Below are 27,242 nucleotides of genomic sequence, written 5' to 3'. Positions count from 1 at the left end.
CAAACTAATAAATAAATGCATCCTCAAATCGTATTTTCAGATCAATGACCATATGACCGTACCGATGGACTTTATCCCATACAAATACAGTAAAATACGGATGGGTAAACAGGTCTGCAATAAAGTTCAAAAGTATTTTTTTATAATTTTATCTATATTAAATTAACTAAATTATTATCCTATCTTTATTGAAACCTAACCGATGACACCTTTATTTGGTTACAGTAAATAAAAATGACTAATAATACATAAAATTTTGCCATAGGGATCTTGTTTATTTAAGAATTCAGCCTATGAATCACATTCATTCACCAAATTGCCTCCAGTTGGTAGTTCTTTTAACACAAAGGTTTGCTGTTTGGTAATACGTTAGTGTGTGTGTGTGATCAGCATTTTTAATGTAGCTTTAACAATGTTTCAGTTATATCGCTAAGATGTCTGCAGTGTGGCAGTACATCTGCAGCATGATGTCACACCCAGTTACATTATCCTGATACCAAGCCAACCAGTCTTAACACTAACCTCTTAATGCCGAGTACCTAGTGAGGCAGCTGTTAGTATCATTTTTGTAAGTCTTTGGTATGATTCAGACGGGGTTCGAACCCATGACCTCCTGCTTCCAAGGTAGCCATTCTAACCACTATGCCACTGGAGCAGTCAATATGTTAGTCATATTTAACATGTATACTTGTAAGTCTACTACAAACAGCACAGACTGAGATCTGCTGTCACATAATGTACACACTGTTAGGAGTAATCAGTAGAACACATATCCTAAGCTTCTGGCACATTATACAATGGCAGATCAGGGTCTATGCTGTTTGCAGTTGGACTCGACATAAAAGTGTGCATATACCATACATTTAGTAAATATTATCTGCATATAGGAATAGAAACAGAACAGGCTTTTATTTTCAAATTTATTCGCTTGGTTCTGCTAAATGGATGAATTATTTCAGTCTGCTTCGAGAACAAAATGAAATCTCAGGTTGGACTTCTTTCAGGAAATTCATTACTATTTTAGAACAAAAAAACCTGGGCCTGTGTGACAAGAATACAATCAAAGCAGTGATATTAAAAGTGTGACCTTGGTTTTGAAGTGTGACCTTGGTTTTGCCAACAAGTTACAGAATGAATTGTCTTTAATAGCTTCATGATTTTTGTGTGATTTTCATGTAAAGAAAATCCATGAAGTGATTTTAGAAATATAAGGAAATGAAAAATACTTAAATCAATGAGACACAATTAAGACTGACATTGTTCACCTTAACATTGATGACGGATGTCAATTGTGAATGCAAATTTACACAAATATTGAAGCTATATTGGTGGGTTGACTTAGAAAAGCTTGATGCACATAGCTGGCACCTTGTCTATTAATGCTGGTGTCCAAATAGTTCATAAAATTATGAACCCAAACTTTCATGGCCTAAACTTTAATATTTTTTGCATCTGCATCAATTATAATGACTTCATTTCATAACACTGGAATGAGGTGCCATCATTACTGGAGGAAACTTGAGAAAATATACAAAATCACCAATCTCTGATATGCATATACATTAATGTTGCATCTGAATTTGAATGCAGGTTTCAAGCCTAGTGTACGTCAGTATCTCATAATGACAAGTAACGCTACTTGAATGCAAGTTTCAGGCATAGTATTAAACTGACTGGTTCTTTATCATCAGTCAGGTTTATCATGTACTGTTATCTACAGTAAGCATATGACTGTTACCGTTACATAAATAGGTATTGGAATTTAAAATGACTATGAGCACAGCTTGGTATCTTTATGGCACCCAAGGCAGCAACCAATATCTAAAAATATTTCAGGACCCTAGGTGGCACAGCGATATTAAAATTTCTGTGTTGCTACCAACCTCCTGGACTGAACATGTACCTCTACAACTATTGTTATTGTTGTGTGTATCACCCTTTTTCTGCATGCTAGGCTACAAATGGCAGACATTATAACTCTAAAGAAACCAGAAAAACCTTAGCAAGAACCTCTGACCCATGGGAAGTTATTGGCAAGCTTTCTCATATACCCACATTTGCTTAGCCCAAGACCTGAACCTATGCAGACAGAGGTGAGATGACAGCTTTATACCACTCTGATAGCCAGGGCCCCACCTTTATAAATGTCATTACAAGGAATGGATTGCAGAAGTGAAAAGAGGATTGTTGTCACTGCACTATTCTAGGTCTTGTACCTAAATATATTTGTGGGAATATGAACTGGTCTAGATACATTGAACTGTGATAAGCTAGACAAAAGACTCAATAAAAAATGTGTATTTAAGTAAGCTTGATATTCAGCACTCAATATTCATTTGCAAGCATCACAGAATATTTTTTTTCTAAAAAGATTGCTATGCACTGCTGCAATGTAAATAATAGATGTTCGGTGTATTGTGGGTTCTTGTCATTGTTTAAGAGAGTTCGGATCCATTCAATAAAATCGCTTTATTACACAAGTTTTAGGCCATTGTGTTTTGTCTTTTTTCTCTCCTTTTCCAAAAGTGTAACTTCTTTTGCCTCTCTTTCCACCAAAATTTGGTCTGGAAACCTGGAAAGATAACAGAATAAAGCCTTAGTTTCCTTTCATATAAACTTATGTGGACTTTTTCTTTGAACATACAATATTTTATGCACATAACATTTGGTTTTAAAGTAGTTGGGTTGTAAGTTCTAAACACTTAGCTCTAGCCCTTCCCTTGCATACAAAGTGTTTAAACATAAGGCTGGTTCTGAACACAACAGTGTAAACAAAGTAAAATAATGACTGAATGATGATATGGGGAGGGGAGAGAGAAAGAGAGAGAGAGAGCAGCAAAGCTTGTAACACTGCTACCGAGTCACCAAAAATATGCAAGCTGTTGCCAAAATTGGTGTTGCTACAACCCAGGACTGTTGTCACAATGAGAGAAACTGATTTTTCCCCAGTAGCCAAGACATGCCCTAGGTTTGCATGCTAGGCTACAAATGGCAGACATTATAACTCTAAAGAAACCAGAAAAACCTTAGCAAGAACCTCTGACCCATGGGAAGTTATTGGCAAGCTTTCTCATATACCCACATTTGCTTAGCCCAAGACCTGAACCTATGCAGACAGAGGTGAGATGGCAGCTTTATACCACTCATAGCCAGGGCCCCACCTTTATAAATGTCTTTACAAGGAATGGATTGCAGAAGTGAAAAGAGGATTGTTGTCACTGCACTATTCTAGGTCTTGTACCTAAATATATTTGTGGGAATATGAACTGGTCTAGATACATTGGACTGTGATAAGCTAGACAAAAGACTCAATAAAAAATGTGTATTTAAGTAAGCTTGATATTCAGCACTCAATATTCATTTGCAAGCATCACAGAATATGTTTTCTCTAAAAAGATTGCTATGCACTGCTGCAATGTAAATAATAGATGTTCGGTGTATTGTGGGTTCTTGTCATTGTTTAAGAGAGTTCGGATCCATTCAATAAAATCGCTTTATTACACAAGTTTTAGGCCACTGTGTTTTGTCTTTTTTCTCTCCTTTTCCAAAAGTGTAACTTTTTTTGCCTCTCTTTCCACCAAAATTTGGTCTGGAAACCTGGAAAGATAACAGAATAAAGCCTTAGTTTCCTTTCATATAAACTTATGTGGACTTTTTCTTTGAACATACAATATTTTATGCACATAACATTTGGTTTTAAAGTAGTTGGGTTGTAAGTTCTAAACACTTAGCTCTAGCCCTTCCCTTGCATACAAAGTGTTTAAACATAAGGCTGGTTCTGAACACAACAGTGTAAACAAAGTAAAATAATGACTGAATGATGATATGGGGAGGTGAGAGAGAGAGAGAGAGAGAGAAAGAGAGAGAGAGAGAGCAGCAAAGCTTGTAACACTGCTACCGAGTCACCAAAAATATGCAAGCTGTTGCCAAAATTGGTGTTGCTACAACCCAGGACTGTTGTCACAATGAGAGAAACTGATTTTTCCCCAGTAGCCAAGACATGCCCTAGGTTTGAAAAGGCACAATTAAATCATAATTTTAGAATGAAACAAAAGGAAAAGAACAAAAAAAATGACTGAGTTACCTGAATATTAGAAATATGAGCCATCAAATACTTGTGTTGGACCTACATGTTTGAAAAATGTGTGAATATTATGTTCCGATGGAGATTTTGTCAAATCACAAAATTAAGGTGTCTCATACACATCGGAGAGTTCAAAACCTTCAAATTCCTCATCGTCATCACTATCACCAACACTATCACACCATTCTTATTGTATACATTCCCTCTTTTCTTGATTTATCTTTACAAGATCAAAATTGCCAATATTTTCAATTATTCAGTTCCCAGATAACTCTGATTCATCGTCAGATGAGTCTGCCATTTTGGATGTACTTAGGCGACTTGAAGATTTCCATTTATAGATCGGAAAACTGCCATTTCTTGTAAAGAACCTACTTTAAAGTCCGAATGTATCTAAACAGTATGCAAATGAATTATTGTTCCTGGACCACTTTACCGGTCTGTAGTGTCAAAAGGGTTAATACTTCTTTGTGTAGGCACTTGTTGGGTATATACACACAAAAGAACATCTGACCTTGGTATGAATTTGTAAACATAAATCATCTTGTGAACAGCATCACACATGGAGTAGATGACAATATACAGACTAGTATGCAAGAAAATACCAGTCACTCAAGCTTGAAAATTAAATTATAGTGAACTAGTTTTGGTATGACTGACTTACTCTCCTTGAGATGCATTCATATTCCAGTTTTCAAAAGTTTATGTGAGAATGGGACCAAGATATTGAGGTTGTAATGAACATGTGGCTAAAATCCCAGTGACTCAAGAATTAAAATTAGGTCACTCTGACCAAGTTTTTGTAATATTATATTACTGTTTTTAAGTTTATACCAGTTGTCATGTGTGTTGGTGAAATAGGGGTCTAAAAGACAGAGGGCATAACAAACAAACAGTGAAAAAAACAAGTCGCAAAAGCATGAAAACAAGGCCAAAGTGACTAGGTTTTGGTATGGTTAAGTCATTCTCAGTGTGATACTTTCATATATTAATTTTCATAAGTAAATAGAGTTCAAGATATAGCAGCTGAACATCATACAGTAACTAATTAACAACATAAGATTTGAATATGGTATTGTAACCAGCAAACATAGTATCATTTGAAAACCGTATTGTTACTGGGTATTATTGTAACATTTTATTGTGGTGGGTAGTATAACAATCAAAACAGTATATTGGAAAATTGGAGGATTGATTATTAAGGTTATAAACTGATTATCTGGAGTAACTCTTTCTTGTTTTGGTGTCCACATCCCCTTCCATAAGTCCTAATTATAAATGTCTCAAATTATAACCAAATTAGTTCTAAAAGGATGTAAATAAAGACATACATTATATATTCAAGCTTTCAGAGGTCACAAATATCTTTTCCGTTCTTTCTCTAGTCCCAACGACAGTTGTAAATTTAGTCTTGAAATTTCTTCCTGTTGACCGTTGGTTAACATTGTTTAACATATACTTATTTAGGATCAACTAGACTTCATGAACAGTCTTTTAGGGAAAACCATATTCTGGTACAAACTGTGATAACAAAATTTTCATGTGACCATCAAAATGGCCCTTTTTTAATGTTAGACTGGCACCATTTTCATTTATGACCAACCAGATGTCATAAAAAGTCTTCCAGAGAAAATATTAAGTCGATATGACAAAGGACATGCAGCAACAAGATTATCAAGATGACCATCAACGTGACATTATTATATGTTAGATTGGCATCATTTTCATCCTGAACCAACTAGACATCATAAGAAGTCTTTTGGTGAAAATGCCATGTAAATATGACCATCAATCAATACAGGGAAGCAATATTAAGATTTTCAAGATGGCCACACAGGCAGCCATACTGGCAGTCAGATCAGTACCATTTTTATTTGGGACCAGCCTTACATGACAAGAAGTCTTCTGGTAAAAATCATATGTCAATATGTGTGTCCATTCAAAAGAAATAAAGACAGCAAGATTTTCAAGCTGGCCATTGTAGTTGCCATATGAACTAAGCGGCACCATTTTTATTAGGACTAATTATGGGATGAATGTGTGTAGTTTCATAGCAATCCTCAAAGTAGTTCAGGAGCAGTAGTTAAATAAACAAATGGATAGACAGACAACAGGCCAGCAAATACGCTCTTCTGGCCTATGCTTAGTAGAGTTAAAAATCACAGGAGCAAAGTTACTTCTTGATAAGCACCTCAACAAATGATCTCAATACCATTTCCTAAGTTCCATGACCATCCACTGAAATCTGTATGACTAGTTGTGCTCACAAGTTTTTATCATACATTGAATTCAGCTGCAAGACAATGAAGGGTAATACCAGTAAGTATGAAAGGGAAATAACTCTAACCAAAATAAACCATTGGGGCACAGTGATTTGTTGCAATGCGCATCTTCAGATGATGCCCATAATGTGTAGAAATTTTGAGAACAGTTGCATTCACAAGATTCTGTCATACACTGAATACAGCTGCAGACAAGTAGGATAATATTTCCAAGAAAATTGACGGTGCAAAGTGATTTTTGTTGTATGCACATCTTCAGATGAAAATATAACATTTACCATGTTTCATGATGATCCATAACATTTACCGTGTTCCATGGTGATCCATAACATTTACCATGTTTCATTGATAACACAAGATTATAAGCAATAATTCTAAATATTGTGCAAGAAAAGTGATCTGTCTGTGTGTGTATCTTCAGGTGATCACCACAACCTGTACAAAGTTTCATGACAATCCATCCTATATACACTGACTCTATCCTATATCAATAGACACAACAGACTAACACATATGAGAATTCCTATATATCCCTGACTCTATCCTCAAGAGACGGAGAGGACAGATGTCTGTTCCTATATATCCCATGACTCTATCCTCTATACAGACAGGACAGATATGAGAATTCATATATACCAAATGACTCTATCCTCTATATAGATAGGACAGATGGGCAGAAATGAGGATTCCTATATACTCCATGACTCTATCCTCTATCAATAGACAGGACAAATGGATAGACATGAGGATTCATATATACCCCATGACTCTATCCTCTATATATACAGGACAGATGGACAGAAATGAGGATTCCTTATGCCCCTGACTGTCTTCTGTAAATGGATAGGACAGATGGACATACATGAGGATTCCGACATACCCTTGACTCTTTCCTCTATAGATGAACAGACATGAGGATTCCTATTTACCCTATGACTCTATGGTACACTAATACCATACTATTCCTTCTTTTGCAATATCTGACTTCAATACCAAACTGACTTTAAAAAAAGTTTCACGAAAGGCTACAAATCAACATAACCAATGATTAATGGGAGTGTTGTTCTTACGAAATGTTGCATGACCCCACAAGCCAATTGTGCACTTTAAGCTGGAATAAACACAGAACTTGTCCAAAGACAGAAACAAGGCACACAGATTACAGACCTCCTTTATCTCAAGGCTTGGATGTATATGTGCATACAGCTGCATGACCCTCTGGCCTCAATGATCTAAATGTAACAACTGATCAAAGTGTGTCAGATAGATGGAAGGATGGAAAGGTAGGGGTAACACTCCACATTCATTGCAGGGCTTGGTCTAATTGCTTTCAAGTCTACATGCACACACTCTCATAATTCTAATACATGCTCTCTTTCTATAAGTCTGTGCCTCTCTAGACACACACAGGATTCATTTTGCAATAATATCCAAAGATATTTACATTCTTGCCCTTTCTAGACTTCATTTCTTTCATTGGATCAAAGTAAACAACTGGCTTGTCATTTGATGCTGCAAAAAATAAAACAAAATCATCCAATTAATCACTTCAAGATTTATTATAAATAAAAATTTGCTGATTTCAAAGAGCCTAAATCTTTAAAACTTAAAAATTTATAAGGAGACTATAATGAAGATACATAATTTTCTTCCCATAGTTTTAAAATAAAAAAAGGGAATGTCTACCAAAAAAAAGGTAAGGGGCTACATAAAAGGATTACAAAGAGCATTTAACCCAACTATGACAGACTTTTTAGCTGAGTGACTAAATGCTGTATTTGACATTGTTTACTGATGTATGCCTCAAAAATGTTAATTGTAACGTGTTTCTGGTAACATCAGTTTGAGTTAAAAAGTTAAAGACTCGAAAAAAACAATTTTTACGTAAAATATTTTTCTTTGATAATACACAATCATGATACATTAGGAGTACAGCCAGTAATCATTAAATAGGACTGTAATTAACTGTGAGACAAAATCATGAAATGGGACTAATTAATGGTGAGACAGAATCATGAAATTAGATTCTATTTCATAACAAAACAAAATTATTTAATATGATTATTTAATAGTGAAACGGAAATCTTTAATACCTTATGCATGATGGTTTAATTATCTACAAACCTTTAACTAGTTTCTCTTTTGCTTGTGTGTAGTCATAGGGAACAAATCCTGTTTCATCTTCCTCAGCATTATCATTTGCTTTCTTCTTTTTCTTTGGCTCCATTTCATCAACTGATACCTCTGTTTTCGTTGTGGTCTCTGTTGTATTTTCTGCAACTTGGTTTTTCAGTTTCAATTTTATCTTCCTTTTGCTTGGCATCTGAAAATATTTATCTGGTATGATAACCCATGAACAAGATATATATGAAAATAATCAAGGTTATCCATATTAATCTTTGTTATTGTCTGTAATATTTTGTTGTTGTTGTTGTTGTGAGTTTAATGCCATTTTTAAGCACAAGATAAGCTAAACATGGTGGCCAGTATAACTGGTGGAGGAACAACCCAGGAAAACCCAGCAAGAAACCACCAACCCGTGGGAAGCTACTGGCAAGCTTTTCCAAATACGCACAATGGCAGAGCCCAAGACCCGAACCTGTGTAGACATAGGTGAGATGGAAGTGATGTGTATTCAGTCTGTATGATCCATAAGGACAATATTTCTGTTGCTTCAGTCTTTTTGTACAGATTATTTTTTGATTATATTTTTGATAATTTTTCCTGTTGCAAAAATCAAATTTTAACACCAGTAAATTTTTCTGAAAATAATAAATCAAGTGCATTAACTAGATATCAATTAAACTGTACCATATATTATTCTGTGTATGTGTATGTGTGAGTTTGATCTTTAATGTAGCTTTAAAAAAAATTCAGTCAATGACTGCAGTGTGGCAGTTTATAGTGATGTCTAGCACTGAAGCATCATGCTGCAGACATGTGGCATCATGTCCCACCCAGTCGCTTCATCCTTATACATGTCCAACCAGTCCTAACACCAGCCTTGTATGCTGAGTGCCAAGCAAGGCAGCTTCTAGTGCCATCTTTATAAGTCTTTGGTAAGACTTTGTATCAAACTCAATATTGTTCTTAACTGCCAGTTCTATGTAGACCATATCAGTACATCAGTTGATAGTCTTCTTTAAGTCTGACTAATTTTCAGTAAGGTGTAATGTAATTATGTACTGCTATGGTCAACCTGAAAAACATGCCAGTGACAATCAGCTCTCCCAATGTTAGCAATACTCAATTGGATATTAGAAAAAATGTAATTCTTGCCTTTTGCATTTTTTTCCAAACATAAACCAAATATCTGAATATTCCTTTCTGAGGCAGGATTGTCCCTTTCATAGCATAAATGTAAAAGCTTGATTATGCAGGTGTTTTGCTTGAAAACGCATGCAGATTAAAGCATCTGATATGGTAATGTGAGTGTGACTTAGATTTTTAACGTAGCTTTAACAATTTTCCAGCCATACTGATGTCTGCAGTGTGGCAGTTTAAAGTGATGTCTAGCACTGGGGTATCATGCCACAGACATATAGCATGATGTCCCACCCAGTCACATTATCCTGACACCAGGCCGACCAGTTTAAACACTAACCTCTCTTATGCTGAGCGCCTAGCGAGGCAGCTGTTAGTACCATTTTTATAAGTCTTTGGTATGACTCGGCTGGGGATCGAACCCACAACCACCCGCATCCTAGGCAGATGCTCTAACCACCAGGCCACCGGAGCGGTGATATGGCAATGTAAAGTTGGTCTGGTTCCCTAGCCAACTCCAATGAATCTAATAAAAAAACTCTAATTCAGACCAAAACCCAAGCAAACCAATAGCCAGATTTTATGGCAACATTCATACTTTTGTATTTTGTTGTAAATCCACAATTTAAGGGTCATCTCAGTAAGACATAAGGTCAGATCATAAAGTCTTTATTATTTTGTGAGTAACATTTGTTTAAATTCTATTTTATGAAAGTTTTTGTTTCATGAGAGAATACGATTGTGACAAAACTTTGAACTCTTATTGATCTTACTAATGAGGGGTAGGGTTAAAAGACCTTAAGTACAAAGAGCACCGCAAATGGTTCACTCATCTTAGGGCCTCTCCCCACTAATGACCTTGACCTCTGAGGTAGAGATATGGCTAATGTACAATAAGAAGACATGGGTAAAGTTTCATCAAGAGGAATTAACTAGTAACAGCCTGGATAAGAAAACAGACCACCCACTTACATTATTGCTTGGCATGACCTTGACCTTGATGCACTGGGTATGACTAATATCAAAGATACTGCCAAAATATATAGATAATTAGAAAATTTCATTAAAATATCTTCCAATGGTTTAATACTTATAGCTATAGAAGCATGACTTATAGCTTCACTTGCTGTGACCTTGACCTTGATCTGTCTAGTAATGGTATATAAATGGTTAAAGTTCATTACAGTATTTTGACTGGTTCAAAAGTTATATGCAGGACAATGTTGAAGTCAGAGTCACAGTCTAACTCTGAGGCTGAGGTATGCAATGCACCATCTTCACGCAATAATTTTCAGTGGTTCAAAAATGATGCTCCACATAAGGATACAAATCAAAAAATTACATTTTCCTTTGCATTGACCTTCAGTGTCCTGCAAGACTATGGTACCTGACACACAATCAAGTGGTTCAAATGTGTTGTCAGAGATGCAAGTCACAGAATTAGATTTTTCCTTGCTGAGACCTTGATCTTTAGGCAGGGTGTGTGGCTATGGTTGACAACAAACTGTTGTGTCATGATAAATACTTGGCAAAGTTGACTGAAAATCTCCAACTGTCACAACGTTACAAAAAGCAAATGTTAACAGATGTATGGACAACAGTATCACATAATAAACCTGGCATGAGACAGGCATATAAAAATGGGTAAAACTAACTTTTCACTGATTTACAAAGCACTAATTTAAGAACTCTTAAATGCAACCAGATATTTTATCCATTTTTCAAATTAAATGTCCACCTGCTGCATCATGCATTTTGGTTTATTTCAGTTTTCACCAAATGGATTACATCAACAATTTATGTTCTGTCTTTCAATGTTCTGCTGTGTACTATACTTTCTTGATCCCTGGGCACCACTCAAAAGAGTGACCCAGGATTGCTGAAATGCTGAGTACATGTCTAGTCCATAAAACTGCAGTTTTGAAAAGGAAGAAAGTTTATTAATTGAAATATGCAATTATTTTCTCAGGTTTATTCTACCTAGAATTGTTGTGTGCTAAAAGGCTGGTCGAAATATATGAACCAATAAAACTATTTTTTTTTCCATTGAAAAGTGGTATCAAGTGTGTTGAATAACAGCATAAATTTTCACAAATAATTTCTACAATGCTGATGAGGCTATTGATCCAGCCAGCAGAAATTTAATACCTTTTTTCTCATTTCTACAACTGATACAGTTTGCACATGTGAGAAAGTCATGTGAGATATACCAATCATACCCAAAGAGAAATGCTGACACTTTTGACTGAATCATATGCAGAAAATTCTGACCTTTGGATGGTATTTCTATTCATCTATTATTTATGCCTACCTGGAATCGTAATGGAGTTTCTGCATGATCATTATTGGTGGGAAGCTCTTCTTTGGGTCTTTCGGCAGCAGGTTCTGCGGGAAAAAAATAATTATCAGGTTTAAATGATTTTCAAAGTGTTTTTCGTCTTCCAGGACATTAATGCAACAATAACTTTGTGTTATTGGCTTAGGAAATAATAGAATCTATGATACATATTAATGTGGGATAGGAAAATTCTATTTTACGGGATTATAATTTATCCAAGGGTGTGACTTTCATATTATACATCAGTAAACATGGTTCATTCATTTCCTCAAATAACCATGATGAAAACTATTGGTTTAAAACAAAAAATGGAGAAAAAGTGGTGAGGTTAAAGGTGGCGCTCTACAGTTTCGTATTTTGCATAGGGTTAGAAATTTTATACTGGTTATACTGGCTATTTAAGAAAGACCTTGTATATCTTAGGTAAAATTCAAAGAACTTTTAATGCCCTTTATTTTGGTGTATGATTGATGGGTGTAATGTGGGATATAGAGCATACAGCTTGGCCTTACTCCAGATGTGCACCTTTCAAAAAAGTGCTAGCTCTACTTGGTCATTTTCACTTCCTGAACTTCAGAGGTAAATTGTATAAAAAAAGAGCCAATAACTTTTTTACATTTTATATATTTATTCATTCATTGCATTTTCAGAAGCTGGTATTGTCTAGTCTGGCAAAATTCATTTTCCCTATTTTAATAGCTGCTATGGATAGTGTACTTTAGACTAATTCAGGCCGATTTTTTAGCACAAGGGAGCAGTCAATTTAGTTAGCAGTTTGCTTAGATCATGTACACTTTCCAAAAGTACATTATCTAAAGAAATATCATCCACATTACATTAATGTAGCATAGAGGTATGCCAACATTCTCTCCATTGTGCATGTTTTAAATGCAAACAACTTCACCTTACACACATTACTCTCTCAAAAGTACATAATAACTGGTGAGCACCCCCAAAGCACTGATAATACAAATTATCTATTTAACATTTCTGAACCTTTGTAAGGTTCATATAGTATTTGGTTCACATCGAACTTAAAAATTATGTGCAAACTTGAAATTATGGCAAAAACTCTGGGATACATCTGGAACCAACAAAAAAATAACAGACAATATGAACACGTGTGTGATGATCTCATAAAAATATGTGTAGCTATGTATAAGCCAAAATGCAATTGTGGCATCATTTAAAAGACATGTGTGCCATAACAGTCATAGGCAATGAAGGATAATGGCCACATGTGAGGTAGGATAACAGCCATATATCATGTAGGACAAAAGCAACACACCAGGTGAGATTTCTGGATTTGGATTTTTTTAAATGCAGCTTTAACAATTTTTCCGTCATATCGCTAAGATGTCTGCAATGTGACAGTTTATAGTGATGTCTAGCACTGGGGCATCATGCGAAAGACATGTAGCATGATGTCCCACCTAGTCACATTATCCTGACATAAGGGTAACCAGTCCTAACACTGACCTCTTAATGCTGAGCGCTAAGCGAGGCGGCTGTTAGTACCACTTTTGTAAGTCTTTGGTATGACTCTGCTGGGAATCGAACCCATGACCAACCGCATCCGAGGCGGATGTTCTAACCACTAGGCCACTGGAGCGGTCCCAGGTAAGATAACAGCTGCATGTGAGGTAGGCTAACGGCCACATGTGAGGTAGGCTAACGGCCACATGTGAGGTAGGCTAACAGCCACATGTGAGGTAGGGTATAGATTTTTAGCAGCATCATTCTGCCAGAAGAAAATGAGCAGATGCAAGCAATCCACTCTTCCTTACCCACAATTTATAAAAATAAGTGGACATGGGAATTTATTGATCCCTGAAAATGGATATACTCAGCTAAAATTATATGGTAGGAAGACGGGTTTTAAAAATGCAAGGTTTGTTATGCTTGATTAATAAGGAACAAAAGTAAAATAAATTCATCATTCCTAAAAAAAAAATAATAATTAAAGTAGTTACTATATTTGTCAGTGTGATTTTGTGCCCTTTATTCACCTAAATCATCATTTATTGGGGGGGGGGGGCACAAATTATACAGGAATAGAACAGCAATTATATTTCTAGCAGCTTTGGTCAGGATGTCATCCAAGGTGAAGATCTCAGTAAAAAGATGATCAGTTCTACAAGACCAAATTGATTTAACAAATCAGTGACATATTCAAACTGCAACATCTTGCAACATGTTTATTGTCAATACAATGTCCTATTCTCAATGTGTTGTCCTTTATTTTGTTACCATATTACTAAGTTACAAGAGGCCCATGTCAACCTGAGATTGCTCACATGCCTGACCTCTTCCAAAGAGATAAATACAAAAGCAGTGATGACCAAAAAATCTGGGTCATGATAATGTTTATGGTAGAAATGTCTTTCAATGTTGCTGACTTCATATGAAAACAATTGCTTCAAGGTTTTCTCTTTTTTCATCTACACCCATGTTTGATGGCAAATGATCACATTTGTTGAATATTTTTAAAAGGTCTTTACATCAGGATGTTTCCTGTCAAAATTTGTCAAATTCTGCTGAGCAGCTTACTGAGATAATGTTTCATTTTTCTTTACATTTTTTTGCAATGGAAGCCATATTTTAAAGGTAGTTCAGCATCACTTGTACAAACTGAAAATTCATTTATGCCATAATTCTTTCAATCTAATTTTATACTTTTAGTAATGGCATCCATATCTGAAGGCAAATCAGAACCATTTGTAAAAATTTGAAAGTCATCAATGCAAGGATACTTCAAACTTGGCCAAATTATGCTGAGCATATTTTGAAAATAAGTTGTTTAAAGGTCTTTTTTAATTTAAAAAATGTATAAGTGGGCATATTTGACAATAGTGGCATTTGTGGGGAAAACAGAGAGTTCCCCAAAGTTATTGGCTAAAAGAAATTTCTAGATATTCATGATAAGACCATTTATACTTTGAAAACTTTCTACAAGAATACTTACCCAATGTTAGATAAGTAAACTCCACTATCCCATGAATCAGCCCTCCTTAAAAGTCGACTCCATCTATACCATATAGCCAAAGGGAAGAAACTCTTACACATTACCTCACCTTACCACCACCACCAGGTGGTTAACCATCATCCAGATGAAGGTGAAATGACACATCAACATGAATGCTTGCATCTGTGGGTAGATCTGGATGGGTTTATTTTAATCTGATCTGTAAGTATTCTAACAGGAATATAACCGATCAAGATATTTCCTCTCTCTATTGAATACATGCTTGGATCACATAAAAATCAGCAGAACAGGTATTTGAAGGATGAAATGTTGATATCCTACTTCTGTCTCAGGCACCCTTTGAGAAAGAATGGCTGGATTCTGTATATGATGGATAACCTGTTCTCTTCACATGATAGCAGCACAAATGATGGTCATGTAACCCATGACAGCCATGCAAAAATATGAAGAAAATAATGAATTCTTCCTACCAATAAAATTTTTGGGCAACTCCAGCAAAAGAACTTAATATGTGCAAATAAGGTGATAACATCAAATAGTTTTGGCAGTCATCTAGTCCACAGGCCTATCAGATTTAATTCTAGGTCAAAAAGATAAAAAGTCAATGAAGTCAACTGTGTATGCCAGCCATGAGCTCTATAATGTCTCAGATCAAAATGTCGAGTTTGAATACAAGGCCTGCATAATCTGCTCTAATCTCATGGTCATGAGGCTTCAGAGCACATTGCTGTACACATCAAACTAGGGATTAAGCAGTTATATTCTCTATATTGTTCTTCACCAAAAGAAAGAGACATTCTTCACCAAAACTTTTCCCATGTCCTTCAAGTAATGCTTGAGGGCATGGACAGGCATCACGATCAAAGAGAGAAAACATAACCCATGAAAGATTCCATTCCGGAAACATGGTGAGAGATTATGGCATGTTGAACTTGAAATTGGGTAGCAGGTCGGATAGATCTTTGTTATGACCAATAACTCTTCTACCATCGTGACTGAAAGTGTCGGACATTATGGATAGTAATCAGAACCAATTCTTTCTCTTCAAAATGCCAGAGAAACAAGTTAGCCAACTGCAGGATTGTACTCAGGATTTTTACCTTTGCACAAGTCTTTGAAAAAATCACTTTCCCTCATAAGCCTTCAAAATGCCTCCTCAAGTTGTGAGATTCTTTCCACAACCGAATGATGAAATTCCTTTCTTCGCAAAGCTATCCCAACAAGACAGCCAGGTGTTAAGGAGATGTCTAGGGCAGGAATGAACCACCTGAGACTTGCACTTTTTGTGCAGGTTTTGCATCATCTGGATTTTTCTGGGAATGTCTATCACCAGACTGAGCAGTGTGTTTACCCAGGACTTGTCACACGTGAAAGGGCTGTTAGAATCCGTTTGCAGTTTTGACATTCAATATCTAGGAGGTTAGGCATAGGCCCCAAACCCTTCTGAACTTACTGATAGTGCATCCATGATGATCCACAATGATATTCAAGGGTTATGGGAGGCCTTCCTGTTCTATATTCATAGCATCAGCAAAACCTTAAAGCTTGTAAACATCCAGTTGATGGGAAGCCACCTAGTGGTGATAAGGGTAACTAATGGGTTAGAGTTTCTTCCCTATAATATATACAAATGCTAAAGATAAAATTTTGACAAAGGATGGATTCGGGAGGTAATGGAGTTTATTTTCCAAATGTTCATGTGATTTGGGAAGTATTTGAAGGAGAAATTGAAATAGTCCCATAAAAGCTTTATCTAAATATTAATTTGCTGTTTTTATACAATTATAGGTGATAAAAGGTTTCTTCTTTGAAATATTTTATTTTCATGCCTCTAATTTTAACATTTTCACTGAAATGCAACTGAACATGTTTATATCAATGATAAACCATTTCAAACGTATAATCTTCCTGGTTGTTGCTCACCAGTACCAGGGTTTTTATGACATAACTTAGTGACAGTGATAATTAAATGAATTCATTCAGGAAGGGGTGGGGAGGGGGCATAACCATGTGCAAAAAAAGACATGTGCAGAACATAGAAAATATCTCCAAACGGATTAAAATTGATATTCCCAACATGATATTAATCTTTGGGTAGCTGGTGATGTGCGGGTGGCAATTCTACTAGCTGGTGATGTGCGGGTGGCAATTCTACTAGCTGGTGATATGCAGGTGGCAATTCTACTAGCTGGTGATGTGTGGGTGGCAATTCTACTAGCTGGTGATGTGCAGGTGGCAATTCTACTAGCTGGTGATGTGTGGGTGACAATTCTACTAGCTGGTGATATGCAGGTGGCAATTCTACTAGCTGGTGATATGCAGGTGGCAATTCTACTAGCTGGTGATGTACAGGTGGCAATTCTACTAGCTGGTGATGTGTGGGTGGCAATTCTACTAGCTGGTGATGTGCAGGTGGCAATTCTACTAGCTGGTGATGTGTGGGTGGCAATTCTACTAGCTGGTGATGTGTGGGTGACAATTCTACTAGCTGGTGATCTGAGCTTTTAAGATTGAAGAAATCAAAGAACCAAGCTAACCAAGAAAAAACTAACAACCTTTGATGAGCAGCTAATAAATATTTCTGCCTGAATAACTTGTATGCTTTATGGAAATAAATTACCTGATGGTGTTTCTGAACTGTCTGATTTATCCTCTGTTTCTTTTCTTTTGACACTTGAACCTCTAAGCAGCCAGAATCTTTCTTGCTGCTGCAAGTATGAATGTGAAATTATTAATTTTCACATGAAATAGTTTTCATAATTACTTCCATCACAAATAACTATGTGTGTGTGTGTGAAAGGATGTACATACATACTTACATACATACATATGGGGTTAAAGACAGTGCAGCACAATATTGGATATATGGTGCTGATACAAAGGTAATTTCTAAACATGTAAAGGAAAAGAACCACAAAACAACTTTTGGAATACAGAGCCTTACAAATAAACATAAACAACATATATTACTACAAGATCAAATACGAGATACAAGTGAAAGATGTTTAAATTTTAGATGGATGAATGGATGGATGGATAGACAGATAGACAGAGATAGATAATGCATGCTAAAGAAAAGTAACATAATTTGTATAACTGTCCAGCATATATCTGACACACTAAATAATATTGTATTTCTAAGGTCCTATTTTATAATATATAGCACTTTAGCAAATTACCAATCTCCTAAGTCCCTAGCATGTGCAATACTTTGGGCTACTGGACTATGGTTTTACATGTCAGCTAGTCACAACAGCTGGTCTGATGAAATAAAGACCCAACGGAATCCCAATATCCATGATATGGGATGGTCAGACTGATTACTATTCCTGCCACTAACAATACTAAGGAAAGTTTACCCGAAAGATGGCAGACACCTATTACCATGTCACATACATAGTTTAACATCACTGCATCTTCCCCATTCCAAACCTGAGACCCAAGTAAACCTGATATTGCTCACTTGGCTTATGTAACTTAACCATTTCACTCAGCAGACTTGCATAGTTGTAAGAACACTGCCCAATGTAAACAATCTCCCATCATTTATATCATGCCAATTTTATATATTTTACTATGATCTAATACAAATCTTTTCCAAATAGACAGATTTAAACTTGTTCAAAATCTTGATGATGTTGGGGATCATACCATATGTACACATGTAGCACTCTTTGACTAATGTGACCACTGACTGGTGTACAACTACCCCTCATTTTGTTGATGTCATTCAAGTGACCACTGACTGGTGTACAACTACCCCTCATTTTGTTGATGTCATTCAAGTGACCACTGACTGGTCCCCCTCTTTTTTTTGATGTCATTCAAGTGACCACTGACTGGTATAGAACTACCCCTCATTTTGTTGATGTCATTATAGTGACTCACTGACTGGTCCCCCTCTTTTTTTTGATGTCATTCAAGTGACCACTGACTGGTATAGAACTACCCCTCATTTTGTTGATGTCATTATAGTGACCACTGACAGGTATACAACTAACCCTCACAATACTGATGTCATTCAAGTGACCACTGACTGGTATAAAAACTACCCCTCATCTTGCTGATGCTTTCATGTGACCACTGACTGGTATACAATTACCCCTTATTTTTGTTGATGTCATTCAAGTGACCACTGACAGGTATACAACTAACCCTCACAATACTGATGTCATTCAAGTGACCACTGACTGGTATAAAAACTACCCCTCATCTTGCTGATGCTTTCAAGTGAAAACTGACTGGTATAAAACTACCCCTCATTTTGTTGATGTCATTCAAGTGACCACTAAGTGGTATACAAAACTATCCCTCATTTCGCTGATGTCATTCCAGTGACCACTGACTGGTATAAAAACTACCCCTCATTTTGTTGATGTCATTCAACTGACTGGTACAGACATCTCTCATCAATGAACACTTATGATTAGTTACTTCAGTGAGTGTTTTAAAAGTTTTTATGAGGGTGTAATGTATTAAAAACAAACCTTATTTAAATTAGTATCTCCTTGTACATCAGACGACTTGAAGTCCTCTGGCAGCAAAAACTGGAAATTAAGAAGTAACAATTATTAGATTTAAAATAGGGTATACATTTTAGAAATTTAAACCAAATATATATTTCATTGGAGTTGTAACAAACAGGAGAGAGAGAGAGAGAGAGAGAGAGAAAGGGTAATGAAATGAACGTTACAGTGTGAGTGCATACATGTTTCACTTTAAATGATGTAACATGACTTTTTTATAATGTCACAATACCGCTTTTATCCATATGATGGAAATCTTTACAATCCATAAACAACTCGATAATTTACAACCCATACACAGCTAACTCAACAATTTACAACCCATAAACAGCATACATGCCAACCCCTGGCGAGGAAAAAGTGTAATACAAGTGGGCAAAAAGAGTATTCTGAGCAGAAAAAGAGTAATCCACATATAACACAATAAAATTCAATCAGCACATGTACAAAATGATTTATTTACCCCTCTGGTCTTTTAACATCAATTACTGCTTCAAGTTTTCATATACAGCACTTTGAGCATTAAAAGCAACAGACTCTCATATTGCATTTCAAAACACTTTGTACCAGCTGAGACTATAAATGTTTTACACACCAGTAGAGCACTAAGTGCTGGGTTGCAGAGCCTGGATCTGAATTCCAGTTTTATTTTTGTTAACAATACTGAACAATCTCCCACAGTCAGCATTAGGATGGTAAAGAACCAATATTCCTTTCATAACCTGACAAAGAAGAGGAAATATATATCTTCCAGTTATTGGGTCTTTTAGCTGGGAAATAAGGTGCCATTGCACATCATCTCTGTCCGCATTAAGTACATTGTCAGGTAGAATGCTAATTTGATACTTCAGGAGTCTTCTAATTTATCAACAGTCTTTCCTGCAGCAAGGTGCATCATATGACGTGGACAAAATGATATGTACACTGATGGAGACATTTTTCAAAATATAGTATGCAATTCCTTCATGAATTCCAGTCATTACTGAGGCTTTATCAGCTGAAAACCCCATACAGTTCTGCCAACTTATGTTTATTCAAAGCATTATCAAGCAAATAAAAAATGTTTTCTCCAGTGGAATCTACTGTTAATAATGGTAATGAATGAAAAAGAGCACTCTAACTTTGCCCATTTTGTTGTCAGAGTCTCTTACACAGACTGGGTACAACTTTTTGTCATCATAATCACTGCTCCTGTCTTTTCCAATACTAAACGGCCCAATTTTCATGGCTTCTGCAATTTTAAGTAAATTATCTGCTAAACACCTAAGAATATCTGATAATTTTGTTCTTGCACATGTATATTTTCTTCAAGTTTGGAATCAGGAAACATCTGTTTGAACAAAGGACCAACATAGTCTTCTACTGCTAGGGGTAGTCCGTGTTCTAGTAAGAACTCGGTAAATAATGCCTCTGCATTTATAAAATTCATGTCCACAATTATGTTCTGCTGTAAAAAAGAAGTTGCCTTAGTACTGGACTTAGTAAAACAAGCTAATTCAAGGTTTCTTTGTTTTACCACCATGATGAATGTTAAAATCCTTTCCACACAGCCTGCAATGGGCGTGAAGCTGCCCTAGAATGGAAAACTGTATTGTGTAATTTGTGTATTCTCATCTTTAAATCGGTTTTTCGTCTTTTTCTAATCCATATGTGAAATTATTTGATAAACATTTTTGCTCTAGAACATGCATCGACTAGAATTAGGCTGATTTGACTTTTAGCGCCAAATACCTATAGACTTGTTCTGTACCAGCTATGAATTAGAACAAAAAATCTGTGAGCAAAGATTAAAAATTAGAAAACCAGTCTGTTCTCTCCTAACTAAGCCATACAGCTGCTATAAATAGAAACCAAGGTCAAAAGTTTGAAAGTAGAAACCAGCATATTTCTTGGAAATAGGGCAGCTGCTATAAATAGAACATAATACTGTTAGGAAAGTGTATGCAAGTCTATGGACAAGCCTACACTTATGTTGTAGTTACGTAGAAGCCGTCTTTTCTAGAATACGGTCTGAAAGATTAATGGCAGTTAATAAAAATGATGAAACTAAATCAATTTTTTGGGAGGGGATATATTGAAAATGCATAATCTGAATACATTTATGCATAAGGTGTAATTTAGTGAAAAAAATGCGTAATGATTATGCCAAAGCATAATGGTTGGCATGTATGAAACAGTTAAATCAACAATCTACTAAGTTTTAACAACAGACTCAATTCACCCAAACGCTTGTGACATTTCTCTTTTCATCAATGTGAACTTCAGGCGTAATCCCCCCCCCCCCAAACAAAACAAGCTGTCATATTTGACTAAACAAAAGGCAATAAACCCACAACTGATTTTAACTGACCTGTGCACTCCTAATATAAGTTCAGTCAAATGTTAAGGTCAAGGCAGCTGTATAACATTCCATTTGCCATAACGCACAGAATTCAGCTGACTTACTACAACAATGAACTCTACTATGAATTTAATTTAAAAAGTAAAATAATTATGAATCAATATAACTGTGTGCATTTCTATTCTGATGTGTATATCTGCTGATAAAACAATGGTTTTGTCTTGCTTGTCAACAGTGTTACAATACCTTTAAAAGATATAAACACAGAATTCAAGCATATAATCTCAACACTTGTAAACAAAAATTCTATCACTACTGGAAAAGAGATAACTATGTTGCACATTTACTTACCAAAGACAGGCAACTTACATGCTGAAGACAGAAAAAAATGCATACCATTTCAAATGGACTGGTAAATAAGGACTTTATCTTTGCTGCCTTCTTTTGTGCACTGGTCATTTGCTGCTGTTTTATAAGTTTCTGTAATAGAAAAAGTTCCAATGAGCTCAAGAAGAAAAACTGGACAAAGATTTAAATTTTCAATTACTGAATATAATTTTAACTGACTTCTTATTCATTTAGACAATCTGATAGTGAATGGAGGTGAAATTAAAAGGTTTGTAACTGTAACTATAAACAAGCATCCCTCATAGAGACTGATGCTCTACTGTCCCGAAAATTGTCCAGGAAATCAAGGCAAATTCATTTCTTCTTCATGATTGTCTAGTGTTATAGCTGTCTCCAATATTCTTGAGTAGTATGATTTACAAATTAGCCACTTTGGCAGCCATGTTACATTTAGCATCAGCAACATATTCATTTCAAACACCCCCGACTCCATCAGAAGACTTACCGTGAAATCTCCATGTTGATATGACCATCCATTCATGAGAAAAGAGTGAAAGTTTTTCAATATGTTCACTGCGGAAACCAAACTGGATGTTGTTGGGCATCATTTTCATTTAGAACCAACAAGATATTGATAAGAATTCTGCTGATGAAAACCTTAAGTCAATATGTCCATCAATTCTGGAGTATAAGATTTTCAAGATGGATGCCAGGGCACACCTATTTGAAGTCAGATCAGCACCATTTTTATTTAGTACCAACTAGATATCATAATTAGTCTTTTGATGAAAAGCCCGTGTTGATATGACTTTACATATAGGGGTAACAATAATAAGATTTTCAAGATGGTTTCTATAGTAGCTATACTCAATGTCAGGTCAGATTTGGCACTATTTTCATTAAGTACCAAATAGATCATAAGAAGTCATCCCGTGAAAACCCAATGCTGATATGACTTTCCAGTCATATGATCTTCAAGATGCCAATTTTGGCTGCCATACTGGACCAGCCAAAATCCCATGCTGAGGCGACTTTCTGTTTATGAGGAGTAGCAATAACAAGATTTTCAAGATGGTTGCTGTGGTGGCCATATTGGATCTCAGATAGTACCTTTTTCATTTAGGATAAACTTCACATCACAAGCAGTTTGGGTTTGGATTCAATTGGTGTTTTACAGCACAGCAAGAGAAGTAGCCTATTTAGTGCAGAGGCAATTGGAATCAAGTGCATTGCCCAAGGACACACAGGTAGCTGACCCTGACTGATCCAATGGTAGAATTCAAACCTGCACCCTTTTGGTACTGAGTATGGTATGCTAATCAGTGAGCTACTGTGGCTCCATCATCATAAGTCTTTCTTAGTGAAAACCATATGCTAACATGACCATCGACTCAGGTGGTGTAGCAATAACAAGATTGGTAGCCATACCGGATGTACAAGTGGCACCATTTATTCATTTAGGACCAACTAGACATCCCTTCCAGTGGAGTAGCAATAAAAAGATTTTCAGCATGGCTGCCATGGTAACCATACTGGATGTCAGCACCATTTTCATTTAGGATTAACTAGACATCACTAGAAATCTTTTAGTGAAAATCCCATGATGATATGCCATCCATTCTGGAGTAGTGATAAGAAAATTTTCAAAATGGTTGCTGTGGTGACTATACTGGACATCTAACCAGCACCATTTTCATTTAACACCAACTAGACTTTGCAATGAATGTGATGTAAAGTTTCATGCCAATTCTCTAAGTTGTTCTGGATAAGTTGTAATAACTTGTGCTAAAACATGGATAAAGACAAACAAAAGGCCATCACATAGGTGCTTCTAGTCTAAGACTTGTGCAGCTACATAAGAAATAACTGAATATCTTTATGTATGTGTTTGCTTGTGCCATACTGATCTGATGATAGGCCCATGCCCGATGATAAGCCCACCCCCACTTTTACAAATTTTTTGCAAATCCTTGCCCAAGATATAATTTTCTGACTGCCCAGTGCCTGCTATTTGAATCTGTTTAGGCTGACCCACTGGGCTTTATCAAAAAAGAAAGAAAGAAAAAAAGTAACTGAATAATAGAAAAACTATATGTATGTCTTTTACAAATACATGTGTGCATGCTAATTTTATGTTATTTATGGTCCTGGAAATTAAGAAATGTAAAGAGATTTGATATGACTGAAATGAAAAAGTTATTAGCAGTTCATGCACTACTCACAGAATAATCAAATGCTGTCAAGATGGGACTGTCTTTCACCACAACAATTAAGTTTCTCCCATGCTTAGAATCCAGGAATAAAGATGACTGCCCAGCTGTTAACTTCAGATCTAAACAAGAGAACCATAAACAATACATCCTACAAACACCAGGTGATACATAGTATTAATCTTTCACTGGTCATATACTTGACCTTTTGAAACTAACATTAATAACCATCTTCCTTGTCATACATGCAATTCATCAACATCTGGAAAAGGCAAATGACAGAGAAATGAAGATATATTGCAGAAACCATTTCCTTCTTTCAGTCTTGGTGACCTTGACTGTGGACCTATTGACTCAAACTTGATAGGCATTCATTTTGTCTCAAATGCAAGTCATCTATAAAGTTTGGTCATGGTTTCTGGATAGGGCATGAGTTATGTTTTGACCCCCAAATCAACAGGTGTCTTTGTCTTGATGCAAGCAATCCACAAAGCTTGGTCATGGTGTGTGGCACACATATGTATGCATGCATAGGGTATAATGGCACAACAGCACGATCCTGGCTATATAGTCCCGAGTATGTTTAGCTATCCAAAAAAGCTATCCAAAAAAAAGGTATACAAAACACAGATATAAGCAAATAAAAGGGTAAAATACTCAAATTACAAATAAATGTTTTTTTTATATAAACATTCTTTTAAAAAACCTAAGATCTTTTGAATGTCATCATGAAAGGCATCTCAGTGTAGTAATAAATGTTGATCTCTTGACATGCAGGGTGTATGGGGCCTGTTCTACGTCCCTGAACCTACAGAGGGGAGGTTAGTGGCATAGGACTCGAGTTATTTTATGGAAATTGTTTTCCTTCTTTGAGTACTATGGTCCTGACCTTAACCTTTTAACCCCCAAATCAATAGATGTCTTCATTTTCTAAAATTATAAACCATCTACAAAAGTTTAGCAATGGCATGTGATACAGTTCATAGTTTAAGGAAATCATTTGTCCTTCATACATTTGTCCTCATACAGTCCCAGTGATCTTGACCATTTAACTTTTGACCCCAAAATGGATAGATGTCTTCCTGGTCTAAAATGTAGGTCATTCACAAAGTCTTATTAAAGTAGGTGATAAAGAACTCAAGATTTTATGTGGTAATCATTTTTCTTCTTTGAGTCACTGTGGCCTTGACTTATGAACTTTTGACCCTAAAATCAGAAGGTGTCTTTCTTATTTAAAATTATGTTAGCCAGTTATAAGTTTGATCAACATATATGGTATACAAGTCAAGTTCATGTGTGGAAACAGTTTGTCTATTTTCAATACCTGTGATCCTTACCTCGACCTTTTGAGCCCAAAATTCATCAGTTTCTTCCTTACACAAAATGCAAGCTATTTACAAACTTTGAAATGGTAGAACTAACACTTTTGTGCAGAAAATAAATGGGGAACAGGTGGATAGACCAGTGAATAATATAACCGTCTCAATAAGGTAGTTGATTTTTTTCTGTAATATTGACCAGTTTTCAGTAAGAGATAACAAAATATCAATAACTGCTATTGTAAAGCTAGAAAAACGTAATTAAAAATTCCACTCATTGATGATAAATATTATGTTCAAATGAAAAGTTTGTAAAGGATTAGACTTTATTTACCACTAGTACAGTTGCACAAACCCTAGTTCCAAACCCGATTGCAGCTCAATGGCTTGTTGCTATCTCTCAATTTGACATAATTCTTGGAAATTCTTTTCCATTTCACATGCCAACGGCAATCATATCTCCTGCCACGAGTCATACTCAAATTGGCACGTGATGTCCAATAAAGCTTTTATTCACAAGAATCTGAATACTCCTTTTTATTCTTCTGTGTCTATCACTTTTCTAGAAAGCTTATTTACCCTTTACCCTTTCATCTTAAACATGCATCACTTTCTGTATGCCATTTGTAAAAACTCCATAATCAACAGTTTGATCATGCAGATGCTTAGCATGAACAAACAGATGCAGTTTAAAGCATCTGGGGTGCTGCTGTAAAGTTAGTATGGTTCCCTGATGAAACCCGGATCCAAAAAACACTGATGAACCAATTATCCGGATTTTGTGGCAACAATCATTTTTCAGTAGTTTTTGCTAGTATGCCACAAGTCCATATTTAAACGTAATTTTCGTAAGTCTTACAGCAAAATTGTAAGAGTTGGCAGGTCTGCTAATGGCACACATACAGAAATCAGAACTTCAGTGATTGAATGCTTTCCTGTCAACTTCCCTAATACATGATTATTCAAATAGAAATAGCATTAAGCTTAGCACAATCTGCAATAAATACAACTTCTGTAAGCAGTTCAAAAGCTAAATATAAGTTCATGAAACATCGATGCTAACAACAATGACTGAAAAATTTGCATAAATGCAAATCCTAACAATGGTGTGACCAACCAAAAAGAGTAATACTGCCATGGGAAGGCAAACAAACTTTGTTATACAGTTTAGATCAGAGTATGACAGTTTCTACTGTATATATAAATGTGTCCTGTCTGACCTGGACTGGTGTCCATGCTCTCCTTTAATACATTTGTCTGGTCCTGGTGGGACAGATCATGTGGACACTGCAGCAGACTGTTAACATCATACTTGGGATGCTGGAAGCTAGAGGGAAGCTTTGGATTACTTGGCTCTTCAACCTGAAGGTAAAATAATCACTTCTTGTACTTAATGTAATACAGTAGCTGACTGATAAAATATCTAACATATATATTAACATAATGTTAATAGCTTGTTCCTATTGTGATTTCAAAATATGTATGATAATACGGTGACTATAATATAGTTTGTTTTGACTTATGGTGTTTCACCCTCAAATTAT

At 35.8% G+C, this 27,242-nt stretch overlaps 1 protein-coding gene across 3 annotated transcripts in view; it reads right to left on the bottom strand.

Moving 5' to 3' along the window:
• The window catches only part of LOC149781977 (uncharacterized), a 93,963-nt gene that overhangs the window by 7,322 nt on the left and 59,399 nt on the right, over positions 1–27,242 (bottom strand). For all 3 annotated transcript variants that reach the window (XM_089936161.1, XM_089936162.1, XM_089936160.1), the window contains 10 exons: positions 26,919–27,060; positions 24,392–24,501; positions 22,218–22,301; positions 19,442–19,501; positions 17,575–17,662; positions 11,942–12,015; positions 8,491–8,689; positions 7,811–7,878; positions 3,502–3,597; positions 2,477–2,572 (listed from right to left, as the gene is read on the bottom strand). In XM_089936161.1, the coding sequence (XP_089792287.1) occupies positions 2,477–2,572; positions 3,502–3,597; positions 7,811–7,878; positions 8,491–8,689; positions 11,942–12,015; positions 17,575–17,662; positions 19,442–19,501; positions 22,218–22,301; positions 24,392–24,501; positions 26,919–27,060 (1,017 nt within the window). The remainder of the gene's footprint in view (positions 1–2,476; positions 2,573–3,501; positions 3,598–7,810; positions 7,879–8,490; positions 8,690–11,941; positions 12,016–17,574; positions 17,663–19,441; positions 19,502–22,217; positions 22,302–24,391; positions 24,502–26,918; positions 27,061–27,242) is intronic.

The sequence above is a fragment of the Sinohyriopsis cumingii genome, chromosome 15, assembly GCF_028554795.1.
Source record: "Sinohyriopsis cumingii isolate HCF-2022 chromosome 15, ASM2855479v2, whole genome shotgun sequence".
Lineage (NCBI taxonomy): Eukaryota > Metazoa > Mollusca > Bivalvia > Unionida > Unionidae > Sinohyriopsis > Sinohyriopsis cumingii.
Note: the sequence above shows the minus strand (reverse complement) of the source record. Positions and strands in the feature narration are given on the sequence as shown.